Source organism: Xyrauchen texanus, chromosome 2 (assembly GCF_025860055.1).
Source record: "Xyrauchen texanus isolate HMW12.3.18 chromosome 2, RBS_HiC_50CHRs, whole genome shotgun sequence".
Lineage (NCBI taxonomy): Eukaryota > Metazoa > Chordata > Actinopteri > Cypriniformes > Catostomidae > Xyrauchen > Xyrauchen texanus.
Window position 1 is genome coordinate 16,992,823 of NC_068277.1, and position 18,693 is coordinate 17,011,515.

General features: G+C 36.7%; 1 protein-coding gene across 2 annotated transcripts in view; it reads left to right on the top strand.

The window, feature by feature from the left end:
- LOC127654458 (protein arginine N-methyltransferase 3-like) overlaps positions 1-18,693 on the top strand; it is an 82,984-nt gene that overhangs the window by 42,112 nt on the left and 22,179 nt on the right. For both annotated transcript variants that reach the window (XM_052141680.1, XM_052141671.1), the window contains exons 11-13: positions 3,416-3,494; positions 12,211-12,398; positions 16,593-16,679. In XM_052141680.1, coding sequence (XP_051997640.1) covers positions 3,416-3,494; positions 12,211-12,398; positions 16,593-16,679 — 354 coding nt within the window. The remainder of the gene's footprint in view (positions 1-3,415; positions 3,495-12,210; positions 12,399-16,592; positions 16,680-18,693) is intronic.

Sequence of the window (18,693 nt, forward strand, 5' to 3'; positions counted from 1 at the left end):
ATATATATATATATATATATATATATATATGCACATATATATATATATATTTTCACGGGCGTAAATTACCGTACTCCAAATGCGGATGCTACAGACTTCCGGTTCGCAACTTATTCACATTACCAAGCATTGAAATAATCAATATCGACAGTCAAAAACGGTGAAACACTCCTTGTTAAATCACTAACAAGTTGATTTAACAGAATTATGTGAGAAATATGTTAATGCAACCTCTGCTTATTGCATCTGGTTTGACTCAAAGTTACAGGCATTGACAGCTTTTGGGTGGGTTTATTGTTGTAGCATTCATTTTCCATTAATTTCTTAAGCCACCTTTAGTTGTTAACATCCTCTAACAGCACATATTCCTCAAGAGCCTCCGATGATCGTGCAATAACAACAAATAGGTGGAACAACAAATCGATAGGATGTAGCTCGCTGTGATTGCGCCGCCCATGGAGAAGTCAGGAAAAAGTTGTGTGTGTGTGTATATATATTTGTGTATATATATTTATGTATATATATATATATATATATATATATATATATATATATATATATATATTAGTTATTTAAATATACATCCCCCACCTTCCCTCATCCTCTCTACTCTCTCTCCCTCTCTCTCACACACACACTGCAGTGGAGGCAGCCGCCTGTGAAATTGGGTTGTAAATTACACCACGGAGAAGCTTAGCCATCACTCTAATGCTAAGTCTGCTTAAAAATGACCCAGAGAGATCCAGTGTGAGTTGCTGTCACTGCATGGCCTCTCAGGGTGCTGGTCCAGTCAGCCTCAGCCTATGCAACACAACATTGCCCATCTAACCTTCAACAATAGAAAACTTTCATTACAAATGCTTGGCTATTTGTGAGTCATGCTCAACAATAGGGGACATTTTTTTCCAAAATTGCCTAAAGGATTTAAAATGTAGTATGGAATGTATTCTGTACCTTCATGATCCATTCTCAACACAAACTGTACAGTGTAGGCTTCATAGCTTTGAAATGTATGGTATCACCCCAAAAATATCAAAATCTTTGTTTAATAGCTTATTTATGCAAAATGGACGTACTATTTCAAATTATTTGAAAATGCAATAATGAAGTGGGCAAATCCAAATCATCGGCCAATTGCATCACCTTGTTTTTTTATGCAAATCAGAGCTGCAACCACATCTGCTTATTTAGGTTTAGTTCTTCTAGCATCTGAATGTGTATATGATAAATATGTGGTTCCCACAGTAGCTAATATATAAGTTACGTAAGATAGATATATGTATACTATGACAATTAGCTTTTCCAAAGCAACTTTTGAAGACCATTCTGATGAAGAATGTTGCTCCTCATCCTCTATGAAACGTCCATCTTATAGAATTGATTATGCCTCTGTTCAAGATTACTTGAAGCAGCATTGTTTGACTCATGGTTGTCTGAGCTGCTGTCCAGAATGAGGCCAATAAAATGTGGCCAAAGCTGCAGTTCAGCAGTAATAGAATAATAAAGGGTGATGTGCCATCTATTCATGCAAAACCAGTGTCAGTCAGAGGTCAGTGCAATGAAACAGAATGCTGGTTGGCCGTGCATATGTTTAAAGAGGGTGCTGTGCTGAGCTGTCATAAATCCAGAGGTCTTCGATATTTGTGTGGATGTGTTTGTGGCTACATGTGTGGGAATGTGTGAGAGCCAGAAGAGAATGTTTAAGATGAAAAGCTGATTGACAACATTAGTCCTGAAACTACATTTTAAAATTTTTCAGAGGAAATGTCAGTGACGCTTGCTTGCTTGTGTAAAATTTTTCGGCATTACGATAGGGTGTTGTGAGTGGTTGCCAGGGTGTTTCTATGCAGTTTCTATGACGTATGTAGTGGGTTTCAGTGCATTGCTTTGCTAGGATGTTCTATGTTATGGGTTGCTTATTGGCTCAATCAGAAGTGGCCACCCCCATGTTGTCTCTAGCCGTTTTTCCACTATCGGGCCAGGGCTATCAACTGGCCAGTCGGGACCAATAGCCTCGGACCTTGACCAAAATCAGTCTGCATTCCACCATCAGGCCAATAACTCTGCAACGTTGCCCAAAAGCCCACCCTTAACATACTGCTGTGGTGCCAAAGTCACACACCCCGCCCATTTCACAACCAAGAAGGAAGCTCAAGCTGAGGTATCATGTTTTCTAGTTATCTACAATATCGAGTTTATATTGAATGTAAACAGCAAGATAAGTTCGTTTTGAGAACTCATTGACTGTAGCTGCTATGGTGTCCCGAGTGGTCTCTCCACTAACAGCGGGATGATGTCCCAGCACACCATCTATGAAAGTTTACTGAACCATGGAAAGTAATTTCTTTGGACATCGCTTTGTCCATTGGGCAAGATGAGGCACGATGAAGCCTCAGAAGTGACAGTGGGAACGCAAACTGGCCCTGGCATGCACTAGCACGCTCTTATTTGACCCGATAGTATAAACGCGACTTATGATATACTGGTCACTAGTTGTGGTTCAGGTAGGCGGAATTATTTCTTCGTGTTTGATTGTCCACCAAGGCAAAAATCGCATGTCTGTTTACTTCGAAATTTAATAGCTATTAGATATGAATTAGCTCTGTTGCAAAATTGTGCAGGACTAGTTAAGTGCCTCAGTTTAATACTTTTTGTTTGAGGTTTCTAACAAAGACTCTAATCAGAAGTATGATCCACAGTAATAGCCTTCGCAAACACCACTAGTATGCTTTTAACCTACATAGAATCCTGTTTTTTTTTTAATATAAAATCTCGAAGTTGTCTTCTGCTGTTGTAGCCCATCCACCTCAAGGCTCGTCATGTGCATTCTGAGATGCTATTCTGCTCACTAGATTTGTACAGAGAGGTTATCTGAGTTACCGTAGCTTTTCTGTCAGCTCCAGCCAGTCTGGCCATTCTCTGTTGACTTCTCTCATCAACAAGGCATTTTCATCTGCAGAACTGTCGGTCACTGGATGTTTTTTGTTTTGGTCCCATTCTGAGTAAACTCTGTTGTACGTGAAAATCCTGGGAGATCAGCAGTTACAGAAATACTCAAACCTGCCCATCTGGCACAAGCAATCATGCCACGGTTGAAATCATTGAGATCACATTTTTTTCCCCATTCTGATGGTTGATGTGAACATTAATTGAAGCTCCTGACCCATATCTGCTTGATCTTATGCACTGCACTGCTGCCACACAGAGTGTTACTGATTAGATAATTGCATGAATAAGTAGGTGTACTGGTGTTCCTAATAAAGTGCTCAGTAAGTGTATATCCAGTAGAATGTCTTGTATTATTTTAGATACCATGACTAAGTAGCAAACTTATTTAAAATAAGTTCTCCAATTTAGATAAATTTAAGCTATATTATATGGAACATTAAATTGTTTCCCCCAATTTTGTCTATAGGGGTACTTCCTGCTGTTTGAATCAATGCTGGACTCCGTGCTCTACGCAAGGGATCGCTACCTTGCTGAAGGTGGTTTGGGTGAGTCACATACATGCAGTTCATCTGTTTTCACGTTCTCATTTTTAAATTTAATTTATCTGGGAGGTCATTGGCCAGATGTAGAACTTGTTTTTTTAAACCTGTGGGACACAAAGGAGCCACCCCTGAAGGTCTATCAAAGACACTTAATTTATTTTAATAGGGAGATTCAATACAGGCTGAAATTAGGGCTGTCCAAAATGATGAACTGATAAGAGAGTGCATGTGTGTGTGTTTGTTCCCCTGCAGGGCTAATACATAGACTGTTGTAATGAAATTGGTGTGTGTTGAACATTATTTTTGCCTCCCCCTTTATTGTGACTATGACCAATGAAAAGTGTTATGATGCTCTGAAATGAAGGGGTGTGTGTCAATATGTATCTTATGTAGAAAAACTAACCCTAACCCTAATATAGTTGTAACCTATTAAAACATTAATAGACTTACGATTGCATTAACATTTATTTAAAAAGGTATTTTAAGTCTGATTAATTAAAAGAACTTAAACAACATGACATGTTGTTATCAACTACAGTAAAATAAATAAATTATACTTTATATAAATATACTATAAATGATACAATGTTAACATAATAAATACTTTTGTTTTTCTGTGGTGCTGTAGATTCAACAGTAGTGCAGGTATCACTGCATTTAAATTCAGCTTAATTCAGATCGATTAAGGATTCTTCAGATTTGTTAAAGTGATACTTAATATTTGAATATATTAATACTCTCCTTCTCTGCAGCAGAATCACTTTTCACACTTGCATAGTTTACAGCAGAATGTTTCGCACATTTCTCTGGTGTTGTCTCTTATCTCACACCCTGCATGCTGCTCTGCCTTTTACTACATATTGATTTGCGTCAATAACACATAAATAAAACCAACTGCTGGATAACTAAACAGTCCTTGCACGCTCACCTTCTAGATACTACGATTGTTTTTTTGTTTTCCGGAAACTATAGTCTGAGCAAGGTCATGGTTGTTTTACAGATGTCAAAAATGCTGCATATGCTCTGTTTTTCTGTCTTGTGGCTCTGCGTCATTTTCTTGTCCACTGTGTGGAGTTTTAAGTGAACAGATGCTGGGGAGATTTGGGTGGTGTGCAGCACTTTGTGCTGACTGACTGGATGAATCGAAACTTCAAGGATCTGGACACAGGAGAAGTTACACTTTCTTGATCTGTACTGCAGTGGTTCCCAACTGTTTTTGCTTCAGGACCGATATTTTACATAGGGCATTAAGTGGCGACCCAACACAGTACCAAAATGTTTGTACAAAAGTAAACGTCCTTAAAATAAAACATAAAATGTATTGTGTATTACATCATGGAATGCACAGTGTGTGTATTTTTGTGCAAGCATGCGCTAAGTCTTGGCGCATGTGGGTTTTGCCAAATCATGCACGCAACACCACTGTCCACTTTTGCAGTGACTTAAAGATTAAAATAAAAAATTACTAAAAGTACTACATTTAATGTTCCTATATTTTAAGAGTTTGGGCATGAACTTTATTCGTCTTTGGACAGCTGTTACATGGAACGAGTTAAACTAATCTTTTACCCTCAACACACAGTGAAAAGAATCACTTTGCTAAACTGCTTAACCACTATACCCAATCACTGGTGCGTGAAATCTGAAAATTTGCATTTTTAGTCATATTAAAACAAAATTTGGTTGCATATGCAAGCAGTGGTTGTGCACAGAATGAAAGATCGATCTTGGGATTTTAAGAATCGTTATCGGGATAGATTAAATGAAGATTGTATCCAGTCCTATAAATTGCAATGCCATATTTTAAGTAATTTACTTGTAAAGTAACAGACAAATGGTTGCCAAATCTAGTCAAATTGTATAGTTTTACCCTTTAAGCAATGTCTAGTTTGTTCAAGATGTAGGGTAGACAATTACTTGAGATATGAAAAATCCCTATTGTTTGATTGGAAGCAAAACCTTTGACATCAAAGGATATGGAGAGTTTTTACTCCTCATTTTTTAAGAGCTGATAAGTCTATTTTGATCTATGTTTACTTTGCACAATTATATGGTTGAATTTTTTTGTTTGCATATGATAAGACCACATCCCTATCAGAACAGACCTGCGACCTATTTTTGACCCTAAATAAAAAAAATAAATCACTGTTTTAAAACATCAAGGCATTGCAGACAAGTCATCCCTTTGGAAAGCCAAAGAAATTAACTGAGAGAGAGACAGAGAGAGAGTGAGAGAGAGAGAGAGAGAGAGAGCTACCCAAAATAAGGCTTCTATTGAATAACTGTGAATCGTAAACTGAGCAAGTGCGTTTCTATTTTTCAGCTCAGTCGGAAAGCCTGCAGCCATGTATACCTGGTGTGAAACAGATTGATATAATGGCCTATCATGTGGCAGCTTTGAACTGTGTCAGATCAACATTACTTACCCATGCCACTATAACCCCGTTTCTCACTTTCTCTCTTTCCTTTATATCTCATGTTATTAACGTTTTTCTTCATCTCGAAATGTGGTGTGCACTTTTACTTCCTCATCACTGGCTGCTTTTTTTCCCCGCTCCTACTACCCTCTCCACTTCTTTACGGCTGCCCTCAAGAGGAAACAGAGGGGGGTGCTTGACAAACGGGCCATGAGCACCGAGTCGAGAAGGACGCAGATGTCAAAGCTATGAATCTTGGGACACTGCCTCCCCCTCATCCCCCCTCTCTCTCCCTACACACTCTCTTTCTCTCTCTCACTCCCTGTTCAGGTGCGGGATGGTCCTGTTAAACACCCAATCAGCTCTCACCTGCATTTCCCAGGACAATCACTCATAGCTCCACTAATCCGAGAAAATTAGGTGACAAATCCACTCCAGGTGTGTGCGTGTGCGTGTGCGTGTGTGTGTGTGTGCTTTCACCCTACATGACACTCACTGGGTCACAGTGAAGACTTTAAGGTCTGGGAGACGAGATTTTGATGGCACACACTATTATATGGAATGAGAGTGAATGTGCACCTTTAACCCTTGATTAAAGGTTGGACGAAGTTAGAGAGATATGGTCCATCACGTATTTCTCTCCAAGAATTCACGTATTTCTCTCCAAGGCGGAGTTAATAGTGCTGTCTATTGTGAAATCACTTTTTATGATCTCACTGCTGCACCTGTAACATCCAATTACAGGAAACATTAATGGTGCATTCAAAAAAAAAATTTATGTCGTCATGGACTTTCACTGACACCTAGGGACGTGGATGCAGCATCATTGGGACACAATGGTTTTCAGTTTCTGATGCCATTGTAGAAATTCACAGTCATCCATGATTAATTAAATGTATCAATGAAAGTGTCCAATAACAGTTACTGAGATTAAGCAAGGATTATTTGGCTGGTCATGTATGTCATGTATATATACACAGTGCTGTGAAAATTTTTTTTTCCCCGTCCTGTTTTCTTCTATTTTTTTTATATTTTTCATACTAAATTGTTTTAGATCTTCAAACAAGATGTAACATAAAACAAAGGCAAACCTGAGTAAACACAAAATACAGTTTTCAAATAAATATTTTTTTTTTATTGAAGCAAACACCTATAACACACATGCAAAAAAACGAACCGCCTAGCCCCCGTAAACTTAATAGCTGATTGTGACACCTTTAGCAGCAACAACTGCAACTAAATGCTTCTGATAACTGGAGTGCAGTCTTTCACAATGCTGTGGTGAAATTTTTACCCACTCTTCTTTGCTAAACTTATTTTCTTCAGGCACATTGAAAGGTTTTTGAGGATGAACTGCCCGTTTAAGGTCCTGCCATTGCACCTCAATCGGGTTCAATTCAGGACTTTGACTAGGCCACTCCAAAACTTTAATTTTGCTTCTTTTGAGCCATTCAGAGTTGGACTTACTCCTAAGCTTTGGATCATTGTCTTGCTGCATAATCCAGTTGTGCCTGAGCTTGAACTCAGGCAATGATGAACAGACATTCTCCTTTAGGATTTTGTGATAGAGTGCAGAATTCATGTTTCCCTCAATTATTGCAAGTCGCTCTGGCCGTGAAGCAGCAAAGCATCCCAACACCATCACAATATCACCACCATGCTGGACCGTATAGGTACAATGTTCCTTTTGTGGAATTCTGTGTTTGATTTAAACCAGATGTAACGGGACTCCAAACAGTTCCACTTTTGACTCATTAGTCCATAGAACATTCTCCCAAAAGCTTTGAGGATCATCAAGGTGTGTTTTGGCCAAATTCAGATGAGCCTCTGGTTCTTTGGAGTCCCAGAGCCTTTGAAATAGGTTTGTAAACCTTTGTAAAAGTATTTCAATCACCTTTTCCCTCATTTCTGGAATTTCTTTTGACCTTGGCATATTGTGCTACTGGGTGAGACCTTTTAGCCAACTTAATGTTGCTGAAAAAATTATATTTAGGTGTTGATTTTATTGAGCATGGCTGGCAGTAATCAGGCTTGGGTTTGTATAGTCCAGCTGAAGCCCATTATGAATGCAGTTTAATAGATTTGGGGATTTAGTAACTAAGGGGGCAAATACTTTTTCACACAGGCCCAGTTGGTATTGGATAACTTTTTTGCTTCAATAAATAACATTATAATTTAAAAACTGTATTTTGTGTTTACTCAGATTGCCTTTGTTTTATGTTCGATTTTGTTAGAATTTTAAAAACAATTTAGTATGAGATATATATGGAAACAGAAGAAATCAGGATGGGGGTGAATTCTTTTTTCACATCACTATATCTATATATGCTTCAAAATTAGTATTCATTACTTTAAGAGCATAACCTTTTAATGATGAGAAAATTACTGAGTGGACCTTTTAAGATGATTTCCTTGTCAATCTTGCATTATGTTAAATGGCCATTGGTATATACAATATAAACAATGTAATACTGGCTTAATGGTAAATACAATATACAATATACTACAAAAACTACTTAAAGACTATTACAAATCTACTTGTAATATTTTTTTATAAGACACATACATGTGGAGTTTAATGTTAATGGAGATAGTTTGATATTCTATATTTATGTATAAAATACCAAATGTACACTCACTGAGCACTTTATTTTGAACACTATGGTCCTAATAAGGTGACCGACATGGACTTCTGCTGTTGTAGCCCATCCACCTCAAGGTTCATCATGTTGTGCAGTCTAAGATGCTAATCTGCTCAATACAATTGGACAGAGTGCTGAGTTACCATAGCTTTTCTGTCAACTCGAACCAGTCTGGCCATTCTCCGTTGACTTCTCTCATCTAGGCGTTTCCGTCCACAGAACTGTCGCTCACTGGATGTTTTTTGATTCTGACACCATTCTGAGTAAACTGAGTAAGACTGTTGTGTGTGAAAATCCCAGGAGGTCAGCAGTTACAGAAATACTCAAACCAGCCCATCTAGCACCAACAATAATGCCACAATTGAAATCACTAAGATACATTTTTCCCCATTCTGATGGTTGATGTGAATATTAACTGAACCTCCTGACCCATATCTGCGTGATTTTATGCATTGTACTGTTGCCACGTGATTGGCTGATTAGATAATCGCAGGAATAATTAGGTGTACCTAATAAAGTGCTCAGTGAGTGTATATATATATATTAAGATGGTTATTTTAAATCTACTTTAATGTGTCAATAGGAAATATACATTTTAGACACCCTTAATACACAGAACTGTGGCAAATTGTCCAAGATGAGCATGTGCTGAATAAGTGTGTGTGTTTGTTTGTGATTGGAGAAATTTAGTGTTGAAATTGCCCCTTATCTCCCCTTTATTAATATTTTGTCATAAGACATGTAAAGGTTTTATGTATGTTTGAGATGTGGAGAGGAAGTACAAATGATTTATACATTCATTAACCATGATCCCCTTATGGTAGTTTAGATTAGTGAAATGTGATTTCTTTAGCAGCATCATATGAACATACTGTAGCTTTAAGTTTGTGTCTGATGGCCAAACTTAACGGACATTAAGAACTGATAAATGCAATCTGAGCTTTTATGATTATCACCATTAGTTGAATTTAGATTTTTCGCCAGAAGCTGTCTGCTTTCATGCATGGTAACCATTAACATTATCACATAGGGACATTTACGAGTGCTGGATACGACTGAAACATTACTGAAGAAGGAAATCAGGGCTGTGGTTTACCATTTCATGATAGATATGCTCATTATTGCACATTTGTGTAAAGGATGAAGTCTTATATGCCCACACAATGTCCAGTGTTCCTTTGAGCTTTTTAAGTTATCAATTGTATAAAGCGATAATTTATGTGAAAACTAAAGTCATATTTTTAGTTATGTAAGTAATTATTTTCCTGCTTCTATTTTAAGAAAAACGATCTGGTTTGGTTGGCTTTTTCATCTGTATATGTTAAACACATTTACAATTTGTGTTAAATTTAATTTATTTGTAAAGGCTGTTTATTTTTTGATAAGTGCATTAATCTGCATTATGCCTTATCAGTAATGCATGTCTTCAAACTGGATTTCCCATGTTTTGAAAGTTCAAGAACAAGGACCTTCTTTTTTTTCCTATATTCCTATATTCCACATTTAGTGCTGGTATGTTAAAAATAAATAGTCACTAAACAAGGAAAATTGAAATTTGCTCACCCTCATGTTCCAAACTTGTGTGGAACAGAAATATGTAGCAGAATGTCCAAGCTGCTCTTTTTCATACGACACGAATAGTTACTAGTGGCTGTCAAACTCCCCAAAGGACCAAAAAAGAAGAAAATGTCTTACTAGCTTGGTTCATGAATATTGAATATAAATTTGGCGAAGGCAACATTAAGATGAGGCATATGTCTATATCCACTATCATGACTCATGTAAATACTGTCTTATTGAGTCTAATTTATTATTTATAATTTCCTGTGCATTATAAATAAACACAGATCACATCCATACATTCTGGAAAATCTGGAATTTTGCAATGCAGTTTTCCAGTCATGGAAAAGTAATGGAAAATGAGAAAATATACCTTAATGTCCTGGAAAATAATAATTTGTCCTGGAAAATATTTTAGTATAAAAATAGTTTGACTGTGCCGCTATTTTTGTTACATGTTTTGTCACATGATCGGGACTCGAAATAGGTGTCAGATACACAAATTTGTAACGTTCTGTCACTGCCAATGGCTGCGCATTGTGAAATAACATCAACAGTTGACTGTCATAAACAAAGCACTGACATGTACCTTCTCTACACATCTGCTGTCAGTGTCATCTCTGCTTTGCTTTTTGGCAACCACTGCGGCCAGTATTTTACTGTAAAGTTTTTTCCTTTCCTTTTTTTTCTTCTCCAGTTTTCTAATCCAGAGGTGAGAAAATACTGTCAAAAACACACAGAAAAGCTTAAATAAAACCTTGATTAAATGGATGCGTGAAATGTGGAAACAAAACTACTGTATAGTAATGTAATGTTAACTGTAATTAAATAATAACAATTGTCAAAGGGCTCATGAAATGCTTTTTAAAAAACAATTATTATGTTCCTTGAGGTTAGCATAACATTTTATAAAAGTGCACAAATAATATTAAATATTAAAAACGATAATGTTATTTTTGCTTAAAATTTTTGCAAATATTTGTAAAACATGATCATTTTCCATCCTCACTCTGACCCATTGTCGGACAACCTCAGTTTTAGGCTGCTTCACCTTTAAAACTTATCAAATGTAAGGGAAAAAACATTGCCTTACCATTTATCAGTGCAGAACAATCTGGAATATTGTAACAGTCACCTCTTTGCAGCCTGAACTTGTTCAGAACATTGAATCATTGTGACACCTGCACTAAAAAAAATCTAGACACAGCGCAGCAAATGAAACAGACTGCAGGTGTCTCGAAAGTTATTTTTTAAAATGTGCCGGTCCTGTATGAGATGCTGAAGAAGCAGCGAGACACAATGCAACAGTCCAAGAGATTTGTCCAGCATGTGTTTGCATAGTAAAACAATGATGAGATGATGAACAGAGCAGATGCACTTAAAAACATGTTCGTGTGAACGCCCCCTAATTCATCAGTTCGCGTGTGTCTGTGAGTGAGAGCGCGGGCGCAAAACAAGTTCAGTAGACCTGTTTATTTTTTTCATTAATTAAAAACTCAAACCCGAAGTCCTACATGAAAAACTGTCAACAACCCGGGTTGGGTTGCAGACGTCTACTTAGTGATAAACGATGGATTACTGTTAATTACAAACACACTGGTAAATGAAAGATTATAAATAAATGGTTTACTTAACAGCATTACTGCAGGGTGTAATACAGTTGGTATTGCTGCATCTTTCAATAAACAAAACATTTCACCTCTCAGCAGTAACTTGAGCTGTTCTCTCCTTAACAGTACACCCACGACGACGGCGCACGTTATGGGCCATTTACATGCTAATGAGCAATGTCTTGTGACATCACAAACACAGATTTCAAAACGAGACATTTCAGCAGGTTAGCAACTATAAATGCTCTTTTTAGATTAGGGAGGAAGATTTAAATTCTGAAACTTATAGTATGTTTTTATAGTACAGTCACCTCTTTTATGTCTAAATATCAAGGATACACCCCCCCCCCACACACACACACACACACACACACATTACTATCCCTCTGATGAGAAGAACTGAATCATTAGAGCTTCTTTTGGTTTTGTGTTTATCATAAGTTAGCCCTGCTGTTTATGCCTCTATTTAACAAATCATATTTCTTCTCAGTCTATCCAGACTGCTGCAGCATCTGCCTGGCGGCGGTCGGGGACACTCAGAAACACAATGACCACATTGCCTTCTGGGATGATGTTTATGGCTTCAAGATGACATGTATGAAGAACGCAGTTGTCCCAGAGGCAGTAGTGGAGACTTTAAAGCCAGAGACCTTAATTTCGGAGCCTGCAGTCATTAAGGTAAAGAGGGCACAGGGAGTAGTATAGAAATCTATTAGTTCATTCTGTATTTGCCCAGTGGGATTCCCCATCGGCTCCATACAACTATATGCATAAAGGCAGTATAAAAGTAATCAGTATGACTCCAGTGACTGGTGAGAAACAGATCCTGTTCTGTCCATGGTCCTTTTCTGTCTCTATTGTACTTTACCTGAAAAAAGTTCTAGGACCACTGGTATACATTTAGATATTGAAGGAATATGGTAGTTCACAGAAATATAAAATTTCAGGCATGCCATTCTAAACTCTTGATATATTTTCTCCTGTGTAATGAAAAGATGATTTATGGAAAGTGTCCATTGAAGAAGGAAAATCATATGGTTTTGGATTGACATGAGGGGAAGTAAATGATGACAAAAAATAATTTACTTATCTGGTGGCTAAAGCTTTCTTTTTAACTGTATAGTGTTATCTGTCTTGGATTTTGACTGGCATATTGGATTTGAGGCAAAGTATTAGCTCACCTGAATCCCTAATTAATTTAGTGTAGGCTGGGCAAGTGTAGTCTTCAGAGAGACAGAAATCCTATTATCTGTGTTTTGGCCTTGTTTTGAGATGGAGTAGATACAGGAATGGAGGTAGAATCAAGGCAGAAGATGAGGACAGGGGAGTGACAGATCCTGTGCGAGAGAAGAGAGAGAGAGAGAGGAAATGAAGCCTCGGAGGCCATCTGTGGCAGAATGGCTGATTGATTATCCTAATCCTTGTTCAAAGTCCTTCTTAGTTAACTTCATTACTTTGCCACCGCCATGGCCTTGGGTCCACTTACAAACACTTGAGTGAAAAATACACACATATATTGGCAGCCAATAGTTTGGAATAATGTACAGATTTTGCTCTTTCAGGGACTTTCAAGTGATCACAATGTATAGTCCGAACATTAATAACATAAAAAATGACTATTACTATTTGAAAAAAATATTCAGAACTTCTTAAACTACTTCAAAGAGTTCTCATCAAAATATCCTCACCATAGATGCAGCTGTCTTGTCGAGCACTTCTCACGCACTTTACAGTCTAGCTGATCCCACAAAAGCTCAATGGGGTTAAGATCCATAACACTTTTTTCCAATTATCTATTGTCCATTGTCTGTGTTTCTTCACCCACTCTAACCTTTTCTTTTTGATTTCTGTTTCAAAAGTAGCTTTTTCTTTGCAATTCTTCCCATAAGGCCTGCACCCCTGAGTCTTCTCTTTACTGTTGTACATGAAACTGGTGTTGAGCGGGTAGAATTCAATGAAGCTGTCAGCTGAAGATATGTGAGGCATCTATTTCTCAAACTAGAGACTCTGATGCACTTATCCTCTTGTTTAGTTTTACATCTGGCCTTCCAAACAAATTTCTGTCCATGTTAGAGCCAGTTGTCCTTTGTCTTTGAAGACTGTTGTGTACACCTTTGTATGAAATCTTCAGTTTATTTTGGCAATTTAAAGCATTGTATAGCCTCAAAACAATGATTGATTGATGAGTCTCTAGAGAAAAGAGTTTCTTTTTTTTTTTGCCATTCTTGACCTAATATTGACCTTCGACCTGCCAGTTTATTGAGTACTGTGGCAACTCAAAAGCAAACACAAAGACAATTTTAAGAATAATGTAATTAACAAATAGCTTTCAGCAGTGTTTGATATAATGGCAAGTGATTTTCTAGTACCAAATTAGCTATTTAGCATGATTACTCAAGGATAAGGTGTTGGTGTGATGGCTGCTGGAAATGGGGACTGTCAAGATTTGTTCAAAAATGACTTTTTGCAAATAGTGTTGGTGCTATTTTTTTACATCAGTAATGTCCTGACTATACTTTGTGATCAGTTGAATGTAATTTTGGTGAATTAAAATACCAATTTCCTTCCAAAACAGCAAAATCTGTACATTATTCCAAACAAATACACCGCCAGTGTATGCTTAACGCTGCTCTTCCTGTGGTTTGGAGCTTTTCAATTGTTTAGGAGTGTGGTTATAAAGAAATTAAAGAATAGTTCATATTGAAATAAATCACCAAGGGTGTCAAAATTATCTTTTTATTAAAGGGCCATATTTGCCTCTTGAAATTAATTTTCATGGATTGTTTTGTCTTTGTGAGACACCAGATGTGTATGATTTTCTTTCTTCAGCAGAACCCAAACAAAGATTTTTAGAAGAAAATTTCAGCCCTGTAGGTCCTTTTGATGCAAGTGAATGGTGACCAGAACTTTGAAGGTCCGAAAAGTATATATAGGCAGTATAAAAGATATCCATATGACTGGTGAGAAACAGATCAAAAAGTAATTTTTTACTATATATCTCCACTTTCACTCTTACTTCCACATTCTTCTTCTTTTGTTTTTGTTGATTGACATTCTTCATTTACATCGCCACCTACTGGGCATGGAGGAGAATTTATAATAAAAATGGATTCAATATTGGTCTGTTTCTCACCCACACCTATCATTTCACTTTTGAAGACATTGACTTAAACTCTGGAGCCGTGTGGATTACTTTCATGATAACCTAATGTGATTTTTGTAGCGTCAAAGTTCTGGCCGCTATTCACTTGCATTATATGAGTTGTAAAGTGCTGAGGTATTCTTCTAAAAATCTTAATTTGTGTTCAGCAGAAGAAAGAATGTCATACACATCTGGGATGTCGTGAGGGTGAGCAAATGATGAGAGAATTATAATTTCTTGGTGAACCATCCCTTTAAACATAAGCAATAATGAAACTTTTGAAATGAAATACAAATTTCAGAATTTCCCTTCAGCGCAGAAATATTGTTGTTACATTGACTCATTGACCTAGCTTACTTACAGAATTTGACTATAGTCAGAGTTCCATAAAATGAAAACACTCTTTAAGTTCAAATTCAACATTTATTGTCTTATTGTCTTACTAACATTGAGACATTTAAAGTTTTCTCATCTAATTTTGCTGTTAAACTGACATTTAATATGCACATGTCCTTATAAGATTTAAATCATAATCTTAAATTATACTACTACTTTCAATTCTACTCAAATATATCTTTGGAGCTGAATGTCTTTCTGTAAATTGCAATTTCTAGAATTTAAGAAACATTGACAGGGTTTTTCTGGCACTGGGCATTTTTCTGCAGCTGCCCAAGCAAATTTAATGACCTTCATGATGCATTTGGTGCATTAAAAGTGCTAAATATTCTTCTCATCTGACACATGAATGTTTCAAGTTACTGTAGCATGCGCTGTCTCTAGAGCTCCGAAGTGCACGTGAATCCAGCAGGCTTTCCGATATTTTTGCTCCAGAGACAGGAGAGCTCAGAGTGGTATCACTTATGCTACTAAATCATTTTTGACCCAGGAAAACCCCAAATGGAGAACAAAATCTACACACAATGGGACGACTCGCAAACAGGTCAAGAAATGAAGAGGAGATTGTTATTAAAACATGTGTGACATGTTGTACAGAGTGGAAAAATTGTGTCGCATGACGATATAATCACTCGTAATACAAGCAGTCTGTTTCATCACCTCAAAATGAGGCACACAAATGAATAATATGAAAGCCAAAAGAGCAGGTAGTTTTAATTAATTAAATATTAAACTCACTGACTGAGTTAGTTCCAAAAATAGGCATTACATTATGTTTATTTAATATATAAAACAATTTTTATAAATTTTCCAGAAAACATTTACTATATTGCGAAATATATCATTATCGTGATGTAAAATAACTCCTATCGTGATATAAAATTTTGGTCATATCGCCCAACCCCTATGTTCCAGCAAGTAATATTGGACATTAGCCTGACTGTAGACTGCTTACTGTAGCCAGTCAACTGAACAACTTGGTTGATTAATATAGAAAGTGTAGTCAAATGCATTTATCATAAATGGCTTTGAACAAATCAGAAATTGCAGTCTGAACTACCTGTTTTATAAAATCTAATGTCGTCTAAAAAAAAATTTCATTGATATTAGCTGTGCAGTGACATCTAGGAAACCTACCTTATCCTGGGACCCATTCTGTTCAAAATCCATCACAATTATTAACCATTTTTCATAATGTTAAAGTACTAAATGGATATGTATTATGGAATGACATGACCATAAATTTTTCTTTGAAAATGACTCCCAGCTTTTCAGTCAGTTTGATTACTTTATAGGATGTTTGAAAATAGGGTTTTATTTCTTTCCTTCTCTAGACTATTGACTGCGGCACTGTGTCCGTGTCTGAACTGGAGTTCACAGTAGATTTCACCCTGAAGATAAGGGTCAGCACATTCTGTACAGTGAGTATATCCAACATCTATACACTCACACATTTAACAACAAACTGACAAACCATGATGTGGCAGACAAGCCTCTTGTTCATCGGAAAGGAGAAAGTGGAAACCGGGTTACCAACCAAAAAGACTTTTAATAAACATATGCAACATAAAACTGCTTTTCAGCATAGCTAAAAACACGTGTGCACAAACACTGCTGCGTGCATCTCTCACACTCTCTCTCTCTCTGGCGTCTCCGGCTCCTCCTTATCTCTCTCTCTCCCGCTTATTTGGGCAACTCAGCGCTAGGCATGAATCCTCACGGCCCGGCCACACCCTCCTCCTCATCACACATGATTATTATCTGTCCTACATACACTTCAATCTTCAAAGCTAATTAAGGTTGTCAGGTGTGAAGATTAATTAGCGGTGGGAAGATGGATCAGCCATTTGATTGGCTGGGATGGCTCAGGTAGCTCAGACATCAGCATGGTTGATGGACAGCCTGCTTTCGTACAGGTGAAGGTAATGACAGGCAGTTAGAGATGGAGGGAAAATCATTTACCTTGATTATTTTAATTGCCTAAATTCAATTGTATGTCTCCAAGTATGAGATCAAATAAAATGAGAGGGTATTAAAGCATGTATGTTTGTTTAGGTTGTGTTTTTTGCTAGGTCCCCGTTTGTGTAGATTTGGGTCAGTGAAAGAGTGAGAGTTAGTGAGAAAAAAACAACAGAATATTCAAGTGTAATTTTTCTTTTGTCTGCTGGTTTTCTCCCAGCATTATTATCCCTGCTTCTTTGTTATAGCTTTTATGGATTAATCAATACTGTATTATTATCTCCTTCCCCTCTTCGAGTTGCTCTGGATTTAATGGAGTTTGTAAACACCTTCTTGTTTTTCTGTCTCAGTCCAGTAATAGGAGTACACATCTTGAATATCCCCTGTTAAAAAAAACAAGATTGCACACATCCTTGAATTTATTGGGGAAAAATTCTGTTGCTTGAATGCCCACAGAGAAACAAGTCTGTGAATATTTCTCACCAAACCTTTTCTTATGCCTTTAGAACAAGGCATGAGTCACATGGAATAATTTATTCTGACTTCTGAAATATAATTTTGTTTTGAAGAGGTGGTCACCATCCACTCCCTTACAAAAATTGTAGAGTTCTGGCAAACTAGCCACAAACTTACTGCAAATTTGCCAATCATTATTTTCACATGCAAATAAGCTTGTGATTCACCACAAATGTTTGACAATGTTTCACAAACCTACAGCAAGCATTTGGTAGCAATGAACAATTTGCTGCTAGTTAGCATGTGAAAATAATCAGTGACGATTTGCGGCTAGTTCGCAGCAAATTTCCCAGTGTTAATCTTGTTAACTAAATCACTCACGAAAATGTTTAATATAATTGTTGAATTATCATCATGATGTGCCTCTTTTGTCTCATCGTTGTTATCGTTGACTAAATAAAAAAAAACTTCATGACGATAATTAAACTATATATTAAAGCATACTTTTTATGAAAATATGACGAGAAAAAATTTATTCTGCAAGATATTAACAGTACAAGATATAAACAGAAGAAGAAACATGTATATTAGCTGTATAAAGTAAAAGATATATTAAATATAGTTTAATCTAATCCATTAATCCAGTATGTTAGGGATTTCTCCACTTGAGCTGCTTGAGTTGAATGCACTAACACTACATTTTAACAGAATTAACAGCTTAAAAGTGTGATACCTCATTCATATGCATCCTATTTATATATGAGTTTAATCACTATATCCACAACATATATGTAATATTACAATTTACATCTGCACATTGAAGTGAATGAATAGGTGAAATTGAACCATATGATGATAAACTATATGATATGATGCGCTAGTCAGAATATGCATAATTTGCATTGCATAACTTGCGTTGTGAATATGATGCTTACGTAAAAAAAACACACATCCTTTCATGGAAAATTAATAAGTCTCTAAAGCATGAAGAATTCAGAATACAGTAGGCTAACTTAAAAA